We start from the raw sequence: 17893 nt of genomic DNA, 5'->3' as shown, positions 1-17893 counted from the left end.
CCCCTGGGCTCCCAATCCCCTGCACCCAGAGGTGGGGAAGGGGCCTTTCCGTCTATTGACCACCACATTCTGGCCCAGGGACCTAAAGATGGGGAAAGAGACAGAAGCAATGGGCAGTAAAACAGAGCTGCCAAAGTGGGAGAGACAGGGGACTTGAGGGGGAGCTGGGCCCAGGAGAGGAGGGGGGCAGGGTGGCTGCAGGGCCTGGAGATAGTGGGGCGTGTGGCCGGGAGCATGGGCGCCAGGCTGAGCTGCTGCTCCCAGCCCAGGCGCCCCTGTGCCAGCTGGACACCAGAGGGTGGGCACGGGCAGGGCTGTGTGCCAGACTTGCACAGAGCGCCCTTTGAGGAGATGGCAGCTGTCGGTCCAGACTCCCCTGCTAGCTGCAGCCCTGCCTGCCCCTCCAACAATGCCTTGCTGAGCCCTGGGCTGGGGACATTGAAGTGCACAATTAGAAACCCCACTCAAGGGGTGAAGGGGATAACCCTGCTCAATCCGGCCAGGAGAACCCCCTTATCAGTGCCAGGACAGGGACCTGGGCCTGGTGGCAGGCCTCCATTTCCCCCTTTCTCCCACATCTCATACTCCCCTCATTGCTGGTGGCCAGTTAGGACTCTCCTCAGGACCTCCCTGGGAGGGAAATAGGCCAAAAGAACCACTTCCAAATGTGGATGACCTGCTGACAGGGGATTTTGGGGTCTGAGAGCTGGGGCCAGATGTGGGCCTCTGGGAAGTCAGCCTGCTGCCTGCATCTGGTTTCTCCATCCTGTCACGGAGGAATCCTGGCACACTGTACACCAGGCAGGCAGAAGAGTCGTCCCACCCCCACTCCCCTCACCCCCCTGCACAGGCACCCACAAAGATTTCCCAGGGGGGCTGGAGCTCCCTCTCTGTCCCCCAGATTCCCCATAAGCTGGGGTTGCTGCCAACCAACTTCATGAAAACGGCTGTGTCTTTCCTTCCACGGGTGGACAGCAGGGCTGACCTCTCAGACACTGCCCTAGCCTCCACCCTACTTGGCGGTCAGACCCCTGTTAGTCTTTTGGCAGCTGAAGGACCTCAGAGCCTCAGGCTATCAAACTATCCTGGAAGAAGCAGCTGGGCCTACCTGGCAGGGGGTGTGAGGATGAGGACGAATATATAGGGGTCGAGTGTTTGCAGGTACCATTTGGGGCACCATGTCACATGTGGAATAGTTGAAGATATTGAAGGTGTTTAATCTGGGGAAAGAAGGCTCAGGCCCGCGAAGGCCTGCCTTCCAGCATCCGAAGGCCTAGACCGCGAAGCCGGCGCTGGGCGGCCTGGCTGTGGGTGGGCCCGTGCCTGGGGTTCCTGGAGACGGGAGGATCTTGCCTAGAAGCAGTCCAGATGTCACTGTCTGGTGACCGGAGGATAAGCCAGCCCTTCCCCAAGAAGCCAGGAGCTCTTCTTTCCTGGGGGTGGGGGCAGAGGCGTCCCAGCAGCACGCGTGGGGTTGCCTGGGGGCGGGCAGAGCGGTTCTAGGATCCTTGCTCCGCCGATCGGCGGTGGCCTTCTGCAGGACCCAGCCCTTCTCCCGTCCGCGTCGGGACACGGGGACTGGGAGCCGGGCCGGGGCTACAGGACAAGCGCCTAGAACCCATGGATGTGCAGTGAAGGGGTGGGGGAACCGGATGAACGAACAGGAGATGTTGCGACAGGCTGAAGGTGACCCTTTTTGGATGGGCAAGGTGTGGACACGGAACCGCCTAGCTGCGTTGGGCCGACACAAAACCGCAGAGGTCCAGGGTCCTCGCCTTTAACGCGGCCCCCAGCGGCGGAGACGGGAGGGGGAGGGGCGGCGCGGGCGGCGCATGCGCGGCGCGGCAGGAGCGGCCGGACTGTCCGGCTGCCGGGAACGCGCAGGAGTCCGCGGGCAGCCGCGAGAGCGCCGGGAGCCGGCGCCGACGGCCCAGAGCGGCGCGGGCGGACCCGAGCTCCCAGCCTGCCGCGCCGCTGCCCGCCGGGCCTCGGGAGCGGCGGCCAAGATGTCCGTGCCGGTGAGTACTGACCGCTGCCCGGGATCCCAAGGTTGCTGCCTCCGGCCGGGCCTGCGACCTGGCGCCGTCCGTTGCAGGCCTGATGCCGCTGGGGCTTCTCGACTGGGGGTCACCCCGACTTGGGGTGGGTCCACCTGGGCCTTCTGGAGCCTGGGAGGGTAAGGTGGGGGAGTCTCCACTAAGCCGGCCTCTCTGTTCCTGTCTTTGCATACTCTTCCAGAAGAGAGGGGTCGGACTGGGGTCAGTGCTTTCCCCGCGGGGATCTCCCCAAGATGGCTAGGTCGGCGGGGGTCTTTGTTGGCTCCCTGGGAGCCCCCAGGGACAGCTGGGCCAGGCTGAAGAGTCCGTGCAGTGCTCTAAGACCCCCACTGGTATGGCTAGGCCTAGTGGGGAGGGGTCTCCGCCGCTCCTAGGAAACCCCTTCCAGGGCTGCCGGCCCCTGCTGGGCTGGTGAGGTTGAGGAGGTATGTGAGGGAGTACCCCGCAGGAAACCCTCTCTGATAGCTGCCCTACTGTGCTCCCAGCCTCGGGTGCAGTCTGCGCCTGTCCCAGCAGACACCTCTTTCCCAGGACAGCTTAGCTGGGTGGCAACCGTGCCCAGCCCCAGAATGGCTGGTGTACGGTGCTCACTTTCCCAGGAAGTTTTCCTCCCTCTGCAGCTTCCACCCCCACCCCCCACCCCACCCGGCTTTAGGGGCTTCTCTTCTGTTTGACACCCCCTCTTCCTGGCAGGACTGGTTCCTCTAGGAGACCCCAGGCCAGGGCTCCACATCTGGGCCCTGCTGTCTCTGGGCATCTGGATCTCACCTTCTGAGGGAGGCATGTGACCCGGCTATCCTTGGTGACCAGGCCTCAGCTGCAGACCCACTTTACAGATAGCCTGACTGAGGTGGGAGGTGGAGACCATCATCCTGCCAGGAAAGGGGAGAGCGGGGGCCTTCAGCCATTGTTTCTCTATTGAGTTAGGGGCTTTTCTCTCTGTTGTGAAGGAGCAGTGGGCCACTGTGGCCTTGTTTCTGGAATTGCTCCTCATCCAGGGGACCCTGTCCTTTCTGTGGAGCAGACAGTTGGGGCTTCCTGGCAGGGCAAGTGGCCTCTTCATTAAATACCACAGAGTGTGTACAGATTGCTGAAGGAGAGATGCTGGGTGAGTGCAAAGCATTGTTATTATGGAATTAAAGAGCCCAGCTCCTGCCCGCCTCCAGAAGCGGTAATGCAGAGTTACAGATGAAAAAATTAGGGCTTCCAGACTGTGCTAATGTGAACCCCGCTACTCCCCCCCCAATCTGTTCTGGTTCAGAGCATAATTGCCTCATCTTTAGAAAGAAAGAAGACAGAAGATGCCTGCCGAGCTCTTCTCTCTTCTACTTTCCTGCAGAGCACTGGATCTTCCCTGGCCCAGGGTCATCAGGGGACTGACTAGTCCTGCTCCTGTGAGCACTGGTCAGAGAGACAAGGTGGACCATCTGAGCCTGTTTGAGGGCAGTAGCGAACAGAGGATGTCACTCAAGCCACATCATAGCCCAGCTGGGCCTCTTATAGAGGTCCCATTTGGTTTGGTTGGGTGGTCTGGGATGGCGCACTGACCCCTCGCCTCAGGGCACTTTGGGCAGCCTTCCTGGCTTAGCTGTTACTAGAGGGATGGCAGGCGGGGTGGCACTTGGACAGACTGGCACTGTTGTGGAGTCCTACCGCTGAGGTCTGCTTGTTCCAGCCACACCATCACTGGATCCAAGTCATTTCCCATCCTCTCACTTACAGCCACAGCCCACAGGAATTCTGTAGGGGTGGGTGAGGGTCTTGCCATCTGCCCTCTGCATGGCTGTCACATTACCCTAGCTCTCTCCGAGGACCTTCAGCAATCTGTGTGGTGAGGAGGTGGGGCTGGGAGGAGTTCATTTTTGGAGCAGCCGTGAAATGTTCAGAAAATTGGTTTCATGTGCCGAGAGGGCCCTGTAGAGGCTTCCAGACGGAGCTGCCTGCTCAGGTCCTGCTCCTGGAATCGGGAATGAGACTGTCCACGTGGTGCTCTGGGACACATTTGGGTTTTAAGCGCACCCATTCATTTGGGCAGTCTTTTCCTGGATGAGGCTGACGCAGGCACTTTGGCCCACAGAAATTACAAGATGTTTCAGAACAGAGAAAAGAGGTTGGGTGGGCCAGGTTGAGTGGGTATTGACTCCCTGAGTGTCTGAGCCGCGGTGGGCTGGTGTCACTCACATGGGGTCTGGGGCCCAGAGAGGGTAAGGCACCAGAGTGTCCCTGGCTCCCTGCTCAGTGCTGCTTCCTCCTGGATACTCACCTGGTTGCTCTGACTCTGCTTTCCTCTTGGACACGGCTGTCCAGTGCTCTGTGCCTGTTTCTTCCCTCGGCTGGCAGGACATATTTGAAGGGAAAACAACTGTGCCACCCACCTCAGACCCCTGGCTGGTGTTGGCATGGTGTCCATGTTTAGCAGTGGCAAGATGCTACTGCCCCCTGGCACTGCCAGGCAAGAGGCAGGCCTCCAGCTTGCAGAGCAGTCCCCTCTACTAATCTGTTTCTCCCTCTCGTTTCCGTCTGTGAAATGGGTACAATCATTCCAGCCCCTCCTGTGCTCTTTCATTGAGGGAGGGGTCCTTTTGGGGAGCACAGATGCTGCCCTGTGGGCCCAGGGCCTCATATAGGCTCAGGGAGGGCGTCTGTCTTACTAGAGTTGCATGGTTAGTGAGAGGCAGAGGCAGGGTGGGAACCAAGACTGGCAGGATCCAAAGCCATAAAATGACCATCATGCTGCATAGCCTCTAATTGTGGGGCCTGCAGCCTGCTCAGCTGTCTCTGGAGGCCAAGGCAATTGAGAGACCAACCCTCTGCTTGAAGCTTTCCAAGTGTGAGCTTCTGTTACCCCTTCAGTGCCCCTGGGAGACAAGGCAGCCCGGACACAGATGCCAGGTGGTTTGCCCAGGGCTGGGCAGCAGGCTCAGTCTAGCCCATCCAGCCCCAGCAGGGATCAATGGGGATCACTAGACTGGGCTTGGCATCTGGTTGAACCTCTGCCAGCCGTCCTGGAACCCCCTTGTGGCTGGCTCTGTGCCAGCCAGCACTGTGAGGGGAGAGTTGGCCAAGGAGCCCTGGGGTTCACAGCTTGCTCAGACAGCCAGGCAGTAGATGGCTGGCGCCTGGTAGAACAGGCTCAAGAGTGGACATTGGGAAGAGGCCACATCCAAGTCCAAAGTCCTCAGCTCAGTCTGCCATACCCTCTCCTGCCTGTGGCAGGGCCCTGGCCCTGCTGTCCCTCCCTCTGTAGGAGTGGTGCTCCTTCCCCTGCTGCTGGACTGCAGGAAAGCCTCTCGTCCCATGGGTGATTGTCCATTTCTGATTATGTTTAATGGCAGGGGTGCTTTGGTTGCCGTCAGGCTGCCTGGCCACACTGTAGGCTTCCTCAGGGCAGGACTCCTGGCAGCCTGACTCCTCTCTCTCCGCCTCTTTGCTGCAGTATGCCCCTGGCCACCTGCTGAGGGTGTGGCCCTAGGAGCACTGGTGGGGCCAGCGTCCCCTTTCAGAGCCTGGCCTCTCTGCTACTCTCCTGAGACCTTGTCGGGGGCTGAGAGGGATTCCTGGAGAGCCTGCTTCAGGGTGGGGAGAGTGTTTTGGTGCTCACCATGTGCCTTGAGTGAGTTGATGAACCTCACTGAGCCTCAGTTTCCTCATCTGTATCATGGGGATGTTAACAGCATGGAGCGCTTGGGGTTTTGTGAGAGATTGGTGAGGCATGGTAAGAAGCTAGCAAGTCACATGGCTGCTGCGGTGGAGATTATTATCTTTACCCTGCCCCAAGACCTAGTCCTGGCTCCTGCATGGCCAGTTTGGGGAGGGGGTTCTCAGCTCTACCTAGCTGATCTGGGCCCTGGCTGATGGGGCCCTACCCGGGGATCCTCGGTGGCCCACCCAATCTGCCTCCAGCCCTTTCTTTATGGTCTGAGTGGTTCCTGCCAAAGCCTGAATGGTTGGCTGGCCCTGGCCTCTTCCCTGCCCTGGTGTGGCCTACAGTCCTTGTCCTTACCCCATTGGGAGAGTGATCCCAGGAGCCATTGCCAGGGTGCAGGCTTCTCCTCAGGTGTGGTCTGCAGCAGCCTGGTCCTTCTGGCAAGGGGCAGGCTGGGTCCTCTGAGGGCAGGATAGCCCCACCCCTGCCCCAGGGGTCACAGTACCTTAAAGGAGGGGGGCTCAAGGCTGTGAGTGCAGGGTGTGGGTGGCACTTGCAGCCCTCCCCACTTCCCACTGTTGGGCCTATGGTCAGCCCTGGCCCCCTTCCCTCCCTATGTGCACTTCACTCCCAAGCCTTGGTCTTGGCTTCATTGCAGCTGCTTGCTTTTGTTACATCCTGGTCAAACCCCACGTTTCTGTGGCTTTCTCTGAGTCACTGTTTGCAAGGGCACTGTCTTCCTCTCTTTAGGAAAAAGCAAAAGAGCTGAGGACAGGTGGGAACTTTGGTGGTGATGAAGAAGGACGCCCACTCTGGCGAGAGACATGGTCACAAGTTTTGGCTCTAAAGTTAATCTCTTCTGTAAGGGAGGATTAGGGGCTGAGGAGGCTTTTCGGTAATTTTAATTTATTATTTAAGCCTTGCCAAGTTCCAAGAAGGATTTGAAGCAGATTATAGTGGAAGATACAAATAATCTAGAATCATCAAAAGATCCAGTATTATGGAATATATGGGGAAGGAGGAAAAATTATTCCAGAAAGCTTAGGTTAAGTAGGCATACAGATTTAACCTAAGCTCCCTAACAGCCAGGGCAAAACGGGTAACATGGTGGTTTAGGCTGCCAGTACCTGTTTTTGGTATTCATAATGCCACATGTTTTTTCTTTTGTGGTTTGTATTATTATTATTATTATTATTTTTTACCAATAGAGACTCTTTTATTGAGATAGATTTTACATGTTGTGAAAAGTGAAGATGTTAAATGTACAGTTGGATGAGTTTTGACTAATAAAGACCATGTAATCATCAGTCAGACCAAGGCAATGAATGTCTCCATTGCCTCAAAGTCTTCAAAAGCTGCTTTCCATGAAATGCCTTCACCTGCCATTTGTGTTTTTGTCTCCCAGCTTAGATTTGCCTTTCTTTTCTTTTTTCTTTTCTTTTTTTTTTTTTTGTAGAGACAGAGTCTCACTGTACCGCCCTCGGGTAGAGTGCCATGGCATCACACAGCTCACAGCAACCTCTTAACTCTTGGGCTTACGTGTTTCTCTTGCCTCAGCCTCCCGAGCAGCTGGGACTACAGGCGCCCGCCACAACACCCGGCTATTTTTTTGTTGCAGTTTGTCGGGGGCTGGGTTTGAACCCGCCACCCTCGGCATATGGGGCTGGCTCCCTACTCACTGAGCCACAGGCGCCGTCCTTTTTTTTTTTTTTTTTTTTGAGACATAGTCTTACTCTGTCACCCTGGGTCAAGTGCCAGGGAGTCATCCTATTTCACAGCATCTTCAAACTCTTGGGCTCAATAGATCCTTCTGCCTCAGCCTCCCAAGTAGCTGGGACTACAGGTGCCTGCCACCACACCCAGCTAGTTTTTCTATTTTTAGTAGAGATGGGATCTTGCTCTTGCTCAGGCTGGTCTCAAACTCCTAAACTCAAGCCATCCACCTGCCTCGGCTTCTCAGAGTGGTAGGATTATTGTCGTGAGCCACTGCTCCCAGCCAATTCACCTGTCTTGAACTTTGCGTAAGTGGTGCTCTTGGACCTTGCTGCTTTCACTCACCATAATGGCTGTGACATTTTCGTCTTTGTGGTATGCATCAATGTTTTTTCTTTTCTGTCGTTGCTGAGTGGTGTTCGTTTATGAACATACCACATACCATCTCTTGCTGAAGAATCTGACTCTAGTGTGCTCTGTATTTTTAGGTATTAGAACACTGGCATTATTGTTGGCTTAACACCCTATTCCAGTATTTTATAAAGCCTGATACTCACTTCTATCTCCCTTGAGGCATGCCCAGGGGTCTGTGCCCCCAAATCCCAGCTCTTCAAAGCTGTGCACTTGCTCAGACTGGGGATGGCCACCCTCTTCTCTGTTCACAGTACTCACCAGGTGTCAGAGTTTGAATTCTTTCTTCCCAGTTGACTTTGGAGGGCAAGACTTTTAAGTCATTTGTGCACTCCAAGGTCCTGGCCTCAGGTCAGGTCCCTCCTTCCTCTCCAGCCCAGACAGATTCCTAGGCTCCCTCCTCTTCCTAAGCCATGCACCAAGACACCCCACCAAGCAGACACTCAGGGCTGTAACTGCATCCACCCTGGGAGCCCCAGGCCCAGTAGATACCCCATCTTGCAAGAAGCTAGGACAGGCAGGGGTTGTTTGAGAACACCCTGTGGCCCCCACCCCGCCCCAGGCTTCTGTGCTGCCCTCCGTGCAGCCTCCCCGGCTCTCTCTCTGAAGGAAGGAGTTGGCCTGTCTGTGCTATTTTTACAAATCTTTACTGTTATTTTTTTCCTGCATAAGGAGCCTTAGCAAAAGATTCACACATCTGCTCAAATGCCACCTCCTCAGAGAGGCGCCCCACGCACACCCCTCCCCATCACTGCCTGCTTTGCTGTCTCACCTTCACAGAGGTATGCGTGTTTGTCCCTCGCCATGGAGTGTGAGTCCCCAAGGACATGGACTGTCCTCTTCAGCAGCAGTAGCCAGTGCAGAGCCTAGCGTCCTGCAGGTGTCCAGTCAGCGGGTACGGATGAATGAGCACCCCATTATAATGTGCAGTGAAGACCCCATACCGGGTTGCTCTCCATCCTCCCACAGGGATTCAGGGATTCTGACGGGAGACTCTTCCCCTGCCCTTCCCACTCCGATGGGTTGGTGGATCTGGAGCAGCAGAGTTCAAGGAAAGACTTTGCCTTGGAGTCTCAGACCAGGATTTTGGGGGAAGCCCAGGAGCACCTGAGGAGGGGTGTTCTGTACAAGGTGTGGGGAGAGAATGGAGGGTCTGTTGGGGGTTGGGCTTAGCGCAGTGTGCATGTGCACCTGGGCAGGCCAAGGGCGTGTGCGTGACAGTGCAGGGTGTGAATGTGCTGCTGGCAGTGGGACACCCAGTGCCCTGTGCAGGACAGCCTGCCTGTGCCATAGTCTCACAGCCCTAGACATGGGCAGGGCTGCTGGCTGTGTGTAGGTGTGACAGATGAGACTTACCTCTGAGGCTCTGAGAGGGGCAGTGACGGGCACCTCCCAGAGACACTGTTAATGTTATCTGGAATCATCAATGTTGCCTGCTGTCCTTGGAGGATGAGGGCAGGGGCCTGGGTCCCCTGGGTCCCCAGGTGGGATGGCTGCTGCCCCAGGGTACTGTCCAGGAGGGACAAAATGCACTGCTTTCTAGTAGCTGCTATTGCTCTGCCTTCTCTGGAGATACTCTTTCCTGCATTCCCACCGCAGAGCACCTAGGGTCTCCTCCTGTGCCCCTGTGGGCCCCTGGCCAGCCCTTCCCAGCAGAGTGGCCTGACAACACTGCTCTGCTCCTCTATGGGTAACTGAGTGTGTGGGCACCTGTGTTTGGTGGAAGCGGCCAGGGATGGGCAGGCAGTGGCTTGTGAAGTCACCCTCTGCCTGATGTGCTGGGGCTGGTTGCCATGGGAGAGTGAGAGCAGATGGCTGGGGCCTGGGGAGCCTCTTGACCACACCCTTCCGCCTGCCCACCCAGCCCATCAGAGGGCTGGGCTTGCTCTCTGAGGACAGGGACTTGCTCCTTGCCCCGCTTCCTCTTTGCATACTAAGCCCCTCTCTTCCCCATCTGCCCTCCCCAGGACCCTTCCTCTCCTAAGTCGTGTTGAGGGGCCACTCTGCCATGGAACAGGGATGCAGAAGTGGGATTCTAGGCTGGCAGGGAAGACAAAGTGCACAAGGCCCAGACACACACACACACATACGTGTACCAAGCCCCTGGCTATTGATCCAAGCCCACACCTGCCAGCCAACACCCAGCGAGGCCCCTGACAAGAGGAAAGAGGGTGGTTCTTTTTGTTTTTTGTTTTTTTGAAACAGAGTCTCAAGCTGTCACCCTGGGTAGAGTGCTGTGGCATCACAGCTCACAGCAACCTCAAACTCCTGGGATTAAGCGATTCTCTTGCCTCAGCCTCCCAAGTAGCTGGGACTACAGGCGCTTGCCACAACTACAGGCGCCCGCCACAACGCCTGGCTATTCCTTTATTGCAGTTGTCCTTGTTGTTTTAGCTGGCCCAGCTGGGTTCAAACCCACCAGCCTCAGTGTATGTGGCTGCCAGAGAGGGTGGTTCTAAGAGGGCGATGGGAGGTAGGAGAAAAGGGTTCAGAAGAGAAAGGAGGGGCTCAGGCCACCAGGGCGAGCAGGGTGGGAATGGGGGGGCAAAAAGGCTCTGGGCAGCACCCCAGGGCCCAGCCTTGCTGGCCCACTCCAGCCTCACCTATTGGACATAGCCCTTCAGAGAGGCCAAGACAGGCACCTCCCTGCAGGCACCTCTGCTGCTCTTTAATTTTCAAATTACAAAAGCCTGATGATAATTAGGACAGTTGTGCTTCCTCTTCTAGTTCTGTGCCTTGACAGCACCTGAGGGTGCAGGTGGGAGGGCGGTGGGCTTGCAGATCTAGGCCTGGATCTGAGTGCAGGGAGGCCCACGTCCTCTGTACCCTGCAGCACCCACCTATCCTGGGCTATGTTCCCCCCAACCTGGTAGCTCCACCCAACCCTGCACACACCTTGAGGCCTCCCCTGGTCCCCAGGAGGGATTTGGCTCCAGGCTGTAGGGCCTGCTCACCTTTCCACATCAGTCACTGCTATAATGACAAATGGACTGCCCACTGGTTGTTCACCCAACTCCCACACCTGCCCTAACCGCCTTGAGGTCACCTAGGGGGTGCTTTTTAGTGGGCACACTCCTGATGCTAGGTGGGGGGTTGTGAGCTCCACCACTTTCTCCCCATGTGACCTGTACAAGGCACTGCCCCTCTCTGAGCCTCTGTGCTTCCATCCTGGTACCCAGGGCAGCAGTGAGACTGACTGATGTCAGGTGTGTGGGGTGTCCAGTCTGTGTGTACAGCCAGGCTCACCTCTTCTCTGTGCCATCCACAAGGGTTTTCAGCTTGCCCCCATGGGTGCCTGGCTCAAGGGGGAAGTGTCAACTCCCTATAGCCCTCCAGAGCATGGTTTCTTCCTGTCCCTGGAGTTGGCAGTGCTCACCTCCGGCCTCAGGAAATCCTCTCCTGTTGCTGCTGCCACTCCCAGAGCCAACCATCAGCTGACCCATTGAGCCCCCTTCTCAGTTTTTCCTGGGAGGCTGAAGCACAGGAGCAGCCCGGGCTACATGCCGTAACGTTGTGCAGGCAATCTTTAACTTGTTCTTACACTTTGTTATAAGCGTTTTCCTGCATTATTTCAGTCTTTGGAGGTGGCCATCTTAGTAGCTGTGAAGTGTCTCATTGAGGAGCTGTGGTTTGTCTGACCGGTCCCCTGGAAGTGACATTTACACTGTGCCTCCCCCGCCCCGTTTGCTGTTTCTGGTGCTGCGATGGGCATTGTTAAGCATTAAGCAAGAAAGGGTTCTTTTGTGCACTAGGTCTGTGCTGAAGGTTAAGGCAGCCCAGAGGGCAGGAGCTCTGTCCCAGGCTTTCTCCCCACTTAGGTAGAGTCCATTCTAAGCAGCCCACTCCCAGGAGATACTTCAGTGTCCCCATGTGCGGGGCCTGCCCTGTTCCCTGCACAAACAGCTATTCAGGCCCTCGGGGGTTGGTGACATTCCCTCCAGCCTCTGAGCTCATCTTCAGCCTGGCCGGAGGTGCCAGGCCACGCCTGAGGTGACTGACAGCTGTCTGGGGGAGCACCCTGTTGGCGCCTGTGCTGTACACCTGCTGCCGTCCCCACAGTCCAGCAGCTCTCCCTCCCTGCTCCTCTCGCCTTTCTGCTAGTCCTTGTGTGTATGTGTGTATGTGTCTTAACCACCCCATTTCCGAGACCGGGGCAGCCTTGGATTTCCTCACCCTGGCCAGCCCTTCCCACCAGGGCTACCTCTGAGGTCCCATCCAATTAACAAATATTTTCCGGACCCCCTGCTCACCAGTGGGTTGGGGTGGGCTGGGCCGAACTGGGCCCCTGTGCTGAGCTCAGTGTTGCTGTGGGGGGTGCTTCTGTCTCTGCTACCTGTCCTCTTGGAGTCCAGAGTGTGTCAGGGGCCTTGGCTTCTTACTGTCTGTCTATTCCCATTCTGCTGCAGAGTAGTCAGGGTGGGCTGAGGTCTAGCAGCCCCACCATCCATGCCTTGGCCACCAGCTCTGTCCCTTCTGTGCTTGGGAGTGTGTGGAATGGGCCAAGTGGTGGTAATCTGGGACTCAGTCTGTTTATCCATAAAATGGTGCTGATGGTGAAGGCTGTTCTGCAGGATTGCTGTGGGCGTGAAGTAAGTGTGTGGGCATAAAGCCTGTGGCACGGAGCTGGGCACGGAGGCTGTGCGAGGCACCTGGGTCTGCATCCTTGTTAGCGTCCTTGGCAGCCTTAGGGCCAGGGAGGGGCTTCTGACCCTCATATACCCTACCCAGAGCTTGCCCAGTGGGAACTCCCACCTCCCACACTAGCCTGGGAAAGGGCATCCCTCCATCTATGCCCCCTCCAACACAGTGGGGTGTAGATCCTGGGGCCTTATTTCCAGAGCGGAAATGCCATTCTGGGAGCCACACACTTGGTGGTGGTGGGGGAGTTAAGTGGAAGAGGAGCAAATTTTTGAAATGCCTGTGCCTGAGCCTGGTTCCCCTTCCCCCACCTCCAGCCCATACCAGCAGCCCCACCCCCAGTACAGCTCTAATCCTGCCCCTGGGAGAGGTGGGTCTCCTATTCCCCAAGATCCATCCAGCCATATCCTATCTGCCTCCCCCATATTCTTCTCAGGCTAGCTAGGGTGGAGCAGGGGCCAGCTCTCTGGAGGACCAGGTCTTTTGTGTCCCTAACTTTCCCTGTAGAGACCTCCTGCTTGCTCTGAGGCCTGGTCCCCATGCACCCCACCTCACAACAGTAGAAACCCAGGGGCAACCTAAGGACTCCTTCAGCCCCCAGCACAGTCATGTGTGGTCCAGCTGGTTCAGACCTGCTCCCCGGGAACCTGGGGTCCTAGCCACATTGAAGAGTTAGTGGCTTATCAAGATTGGGATGTAGGAAGGGCTTAGGAAGGATGCTGCTGGAGCTGGCTGGCTGGCTCCTCTTCTGTGGGGAAGGGGGCTATTAGAAGGGTGATGAGCAGGGCCAGCTTTGGGGAAGGCAAAGGGTGCTGGTTAGTTGCCCTCTCCTCTTGAGGACTTTGAGTACTATGTCCTAACCTACTGCTTCCTCAGCCGCATACTGAATTCTGGCCAGTGGTTCCCAAGCCAGAAACTCAGGAGCTTGGGGAAATGCAGATGTTGGTTCTTCTGGAGGGGGTGGGACCCAGGAATCTGGGTTTTCTTAGAAGGTGGAGTACACTGGAGCGATGCGATCATAGCTCACTGTTATTCCCGAGTTTGGGGCTGAAGTGATCCTCCCACCTTGACCTCCCAAAATGCTGGGATTACGGATGAGCCAGGAAATCTGTTTTTCTTTTAACAAGTTCTCCAGAGGACTTGTGAGCACTTACATTTGAGAAAAGACTCCAGAGAGGGAGAGGGATCTGCCTGAGGAGGCACTTCTGAGTCTGAGTCCACTGAGCCCTGGTGGCAGGCAGGGGGCAGCTGTAGGTCCCCTTGGGCTTGTGTGCATTATTTAGGCCAGGCCTGCTGGGTGAAGCTGGGTTTCCCAGCCTGCTTTCCTGGCACCATTAACTGCCTGGTAGCATCCCTGTGCTCACCCATAGCCCAGGATTGTGGACTGTTGGGGATCCTGTCTGGTCTGGAGCAGGTTCCATTCTAGATTTCCCTGCAGATTGCTCAGGGACTTTGGCACTCTGGTTCTGCTGCATGGGGTGAGTCACTGACCTACAGCCTAGCAAGGAGGCACTCCGGGAGAGCCAAGCCTGGCTCTACTCGCTTTCACTGTGGTGGTTCTTCCTTCTCTCTCTCTTCATTCTAGGGACAGTTTCTCACATTGCTAAAACACAATATGGAGTGGGATCAGGAGGGTACAGGGCACAAGTTTTAGGCCTGAACACGGCTGACTAAGGAATTGGGGGTAGACCAGCTGAGTACCCAAGTCAGTGCACTGCAAAGTGAGGAGTTGCTGCTTCAGACTGCAGCTTGCCAACCTTCCTTCTCTGGGTCTTCCTTTCCTGGAGACTTAAAATAGCAGGCCTGTCCACCGTCAGAGCCCTCCCAGTGATTACAGCAGATCCTCTGTAAATTGACCGACCACCCAGGGGGCTAAACAAACTGGTCAACATAAGGAGGTGGTCAACATAAGGCACTAGGCCTACTGTATAGATATGTACATGTGGTGCATGTCCAGTCTATGAAAAGTAGGTCAGCTTAGGGCAGCGCCTGTGGCTCAGTGAGTAGGGCGCCGGCTCCATATGCCGAGGGTGGCGAGTTCAAACCCAGCCCCGGCCGAACTGCAACAAAAAAATAGCCGGGCGTTGTGGCGGGCGCCTGTAGTCCCAGCTGCTCGGGAGGCTGAGGCAAGAGAATCGCGTAAGCCCAAGAGTTAGAGGTTGCTGTGAGCTGTGACGCCACAGCACTCTACCCGAGGGCGGTACAGTGAGACTCTGTCTCTACAAAAAAAAAGAAAAGAAAAGTAGGTCAGCTTAAGGAGGTGGTCATGTAGGAAGGTGGTCAGCTATGGAGGTTCTACTGTATTTTCCCCGTAAGCTGGGGCACACCCCTTCCCCTTTCCCTCTAGGTTCAGATCTTGAGTCCAGTGGGCCCAACACGTTGAATGGCCTGGGGCCGGTGGTCAGGGAAGACAGCACTGGGGGGCGCAGCGTGTCCAGCGTGCTTCAGAGGAGGGGTCAATCCCGCCAGTCTTCCCAGAAGTGGAGGCGTTTCCGTGGGCTTTTGAAGCCGGCTGCGTTCTCACTCGCGCGGGAAGGCGGGGACGTGCTTTTAGGAAGAGGGATATCCCGCGCTGTAGGCAAGAGCTCTGGCAAGAGCTGGAGCCCGGAGGCCGGGGTGGGGGGGCGGTCCCACGCGGCGGGCGCCCGTTCGCCCGTCCGCCCGTCCGCGCGCTCCCGAGCTACCCGCGCCGGCGGCTCATTTGCATGAGCAGCCTCAGCGGCCAATGGGCGCGCGCGGTTGGGTATGCCGGGAGCCGCGCTGGGCCGGCCGGGCCGCGGCGCAGCGGGCGGAGCGAAGTGGGACCGGCTCTGGGCGGCGGAGGCGGCGGCGAAGCAGCGGGAGTGGGACCGGGCGGCGGAGGCGCTCTCGGAGGCCCCGGCAGCTCCGTGTGTGACCCTACGGGGAGCCGGGCCCCCAGGCCGGCCGGACACCATGAACTACCTGGTGAGTACGGCAGGCGCTGCCCGGGGTCTGCTCGCGGCGGCCGTGCGGTTCTCCGGGACTGGCTTCGAGGCAACAGCCCTACGGGTTCCCGGGGCGGGCCGGGCGGGAAGGAGTTAAGCGAGTGGCATTTCCTGCCGGACCTGCGGGTCCTGGGAACCGCCGGAGTCTCTGCGGGGGCGCTCCGGGGCCAGGGTCAGTGGTCCTGGGACTGCCTTCCTCCCTCCCTGTCCCCACTTGCGCGCCTCGGGGGCAATTAAGGGCCGAGAGCCGGGACGGCTGGTGGGCAGGAAAGTTCCTGTATCCGGGGAAGTTGCTGGCGGGAGGCCCGCGCTCCCCCTGCCTGCTGCGTGACCTTGAGCCTCTGTGTCCTGCAGAGTCTCAGCCTCCCGGGCAAGGAGGAGGAACGGGGGTCCCTGGATGCCGTGACGGTGAGCTTCTAGGAGGGGTGGTGGTCTCACAGTTTGGAGTGGGGGGCTGTCCACCGCTCCCATGCTAGAGGTTAAGGGCCGGGCGAGAAGTACGTGGCGGTTAGTCGGTGCGGCCGGAGGGCCAGTCCGAGGTCGGTTAATGATTCACCCGGGCCGCCGGCACTGGATTCCGGGAGCAGCAGGGGCGGGTGCTCCTCTGACTTTACCTGCCGGTCTTGCCAAACGGCTGTAGGAGCCGGATCCTGGCGATCACAGTCCAGGGCTGCGCTGCGACCCGGCTCCCCGCCGCTTGGCACGTGGAGAGTCAAGGGAGGGAGTGGGGGCTTTGAGATCCACTGTTGGGGGATCCCTGGGTGCAACTCCCGCAGAGCTAGGGTAGGGGCGGGGCTGCCGCTCCGGTGTCCACAGCCTTGGGGCTCCTTCTGGAGTCTGGGAAGCCCAGATTTGCTGAGGGCTGCGGGGAGGGATCAGGACAAGATTGTGGGTATGAGGGCATTTTGGGGCTGTGAGTTCCAGATTGGGGGCAGCATCTCCTTTTCCTAACCACAAGGCTCCCCTGTTGACCACTTTGTTTCTTTCCCCAGCCTCTGCTGTGTAGAAGGGTCTGACTTGGCAGGTGCTCCCGGACTTGTAGCTTTAAAATGTTTCTCATCATCCAGTGCTAGGGCACACATCCTTCTGTGCCCATTCTTTTCCACGGGTGGAGAGCTGAATACCAGCGGGCAGCTAGCCTGTTAGGTGCAGCAGTGCCTGTGGGGGATCCAGTCTGGGCACTGGTGGAGCCTGTGGGGAGGAGCTGCTGCCTCTCTCCTGGCGCAATCACCTACCACCTGCTGGCCCGGGAGTCCAGTGGGAGCTAAGTGGGGGCACGGCAATCCCAGGTTCTGCCTGGAAAGTTACCTTTGGTTGAAAGGAGGACTGGAGCCTCTGGCTAATGTCTGTGCTGAGCCCTGTGGGCTGGTACCATTGCCCAGGTCTGTGCCATTAGGGCATCCCATCTGTACAGGAGAGGCTCCTGGGACAGCTGCTCTCCCCTGTGACATGAGTGATGCATATGGGGAGACTGAGGCACAGAGGACAGTCAGTTGTCCTCACGACACAGGATCCAGAACCTAGCCTCCTGTCATGGCCCCATGGGCTGCACCACATGTGCCGAGCACCTGGGATTGGGGGAGCTTTGGTCCTGGAGGGGCTACCATGCTCTGCTGGGGCTGCCAACTTGGTAGAGCTCCTCTGGCTCTAGGACTGTGCCTTTGTGGCCTCCTTTTGACAACCATTGTTCTTCTAGGAGATGTCACCACTTAGTTCTCCTAGACATGAACAACTCCCTCCCCTTTCCCCAGGAGCCCACAGCCAGCTGGGACCAACCAGCAGGGGAGGTGTGCTGTCTGCAGGCTTCTCAGAAGAGGCAAGTTGAGTCCGTAGAGAGTGGTATGGGTGATAGGGTGACAATGAGATCACTACCTGTCTCTAGGGCCTCTAGATAAAGGCTGCAGGGTGGTCTCCCTCCATGGTTGGGATTCTGCCCTCCATCAGGCCCTTTCTGACTCTTTCAGTACTGAGGAGAGCCCTGGCTCCCTCCCTTGTCCTGCCCTGGGCAAGTCCTCACCTTAGGCCTAGTTTCTGCTGGCACATCTCAGAAATTAGTACCCCGTTTTCCCGAAAATAAGACATCCTCCGAAAATAAGACCTACTTACAGGAAAGATAAGACATCCCCTGAAAATAAGACCTAGCGCATCTTTGGGAGCACACCTTAAAATAAGACACTGTCTTATTTTCAGGAAAACGGGGTAGTTTGGTACTTTATTTATTTATTTTGACACAGAGTTTTACTCTGTCACCCTAGGTCAAGTGCCATGGCATCATCATAGCCCACAGCAACCTCAAACCATTGGGCTCAAGTGATCCTCCTGCTTCAGTTTTTCTATTTTTAGTAGAGACAGGGTCTTGATCTTGCTCAGGCTAGGTTTGGTACTTTTTTTAAAGCTGGTGAACTTCACTTTGGGGGTCATTATGTCCCCCTCTATCCTTGCATATGCAGATAATGCTGTGG

At 57.3% G+C, this 17893-nt stretch overlaps 1 protein-coding gene across 4 annotated transcripts in view; it reads left to right on the top strand.

Annotated features, from left to right (window-relative positions):
- The first annotated feature begins 1386 nt into the window (after positions 1 to 1386).
- The window catches only part of BCAR1 (BCAR1 scaffold protein, Cas family member), a 37497-nt gene continuing 20990 nt past the window's right edge, over positions 1387 to 17893 (top strand). For 2 of the 4 annotated variants that reach the window (XM_053607932.1, XM_053607917.1), the window contains exon 1: positions 15165 to 15411. In XM_053607932.1, coding sequence (XP_053463907.1) covers positions 15211 to 15411 — 201 coding nt within the window. In that variant the 5' untranslated portion in view covers positions 15165 to 15210. Of the gene's footprint in view, positions 2019 to 15164; positions 15412 to 15436; positions 15840 to 17893 lie in introns of those variants that run through there. The other 2 variants (XM_053607923.1, XM_053607941.1) reach the window with 2 other exon arrangements.

The sequence above is a fragment of the Nycticebus coucang genome, chromosome 2 (assembly GCF_027406575.1).
Source record: "Nycticebus coucang isolate mNycCou1 chromosome 2, mNycCou1.pri, whole genome shotgun sequence".
Classification (NCBI taxonomy): Eukaryota; Metazoa; Chordata; class Mammalia; order Primates; family Lorisidae; genus Nycticebus; species Nycticebus coucang.
The sequence above is the reverse complement of the archived record's forward strand: the minus strand, read 5'-3'. Positions and strand labels throughout refer to the sequence as shown.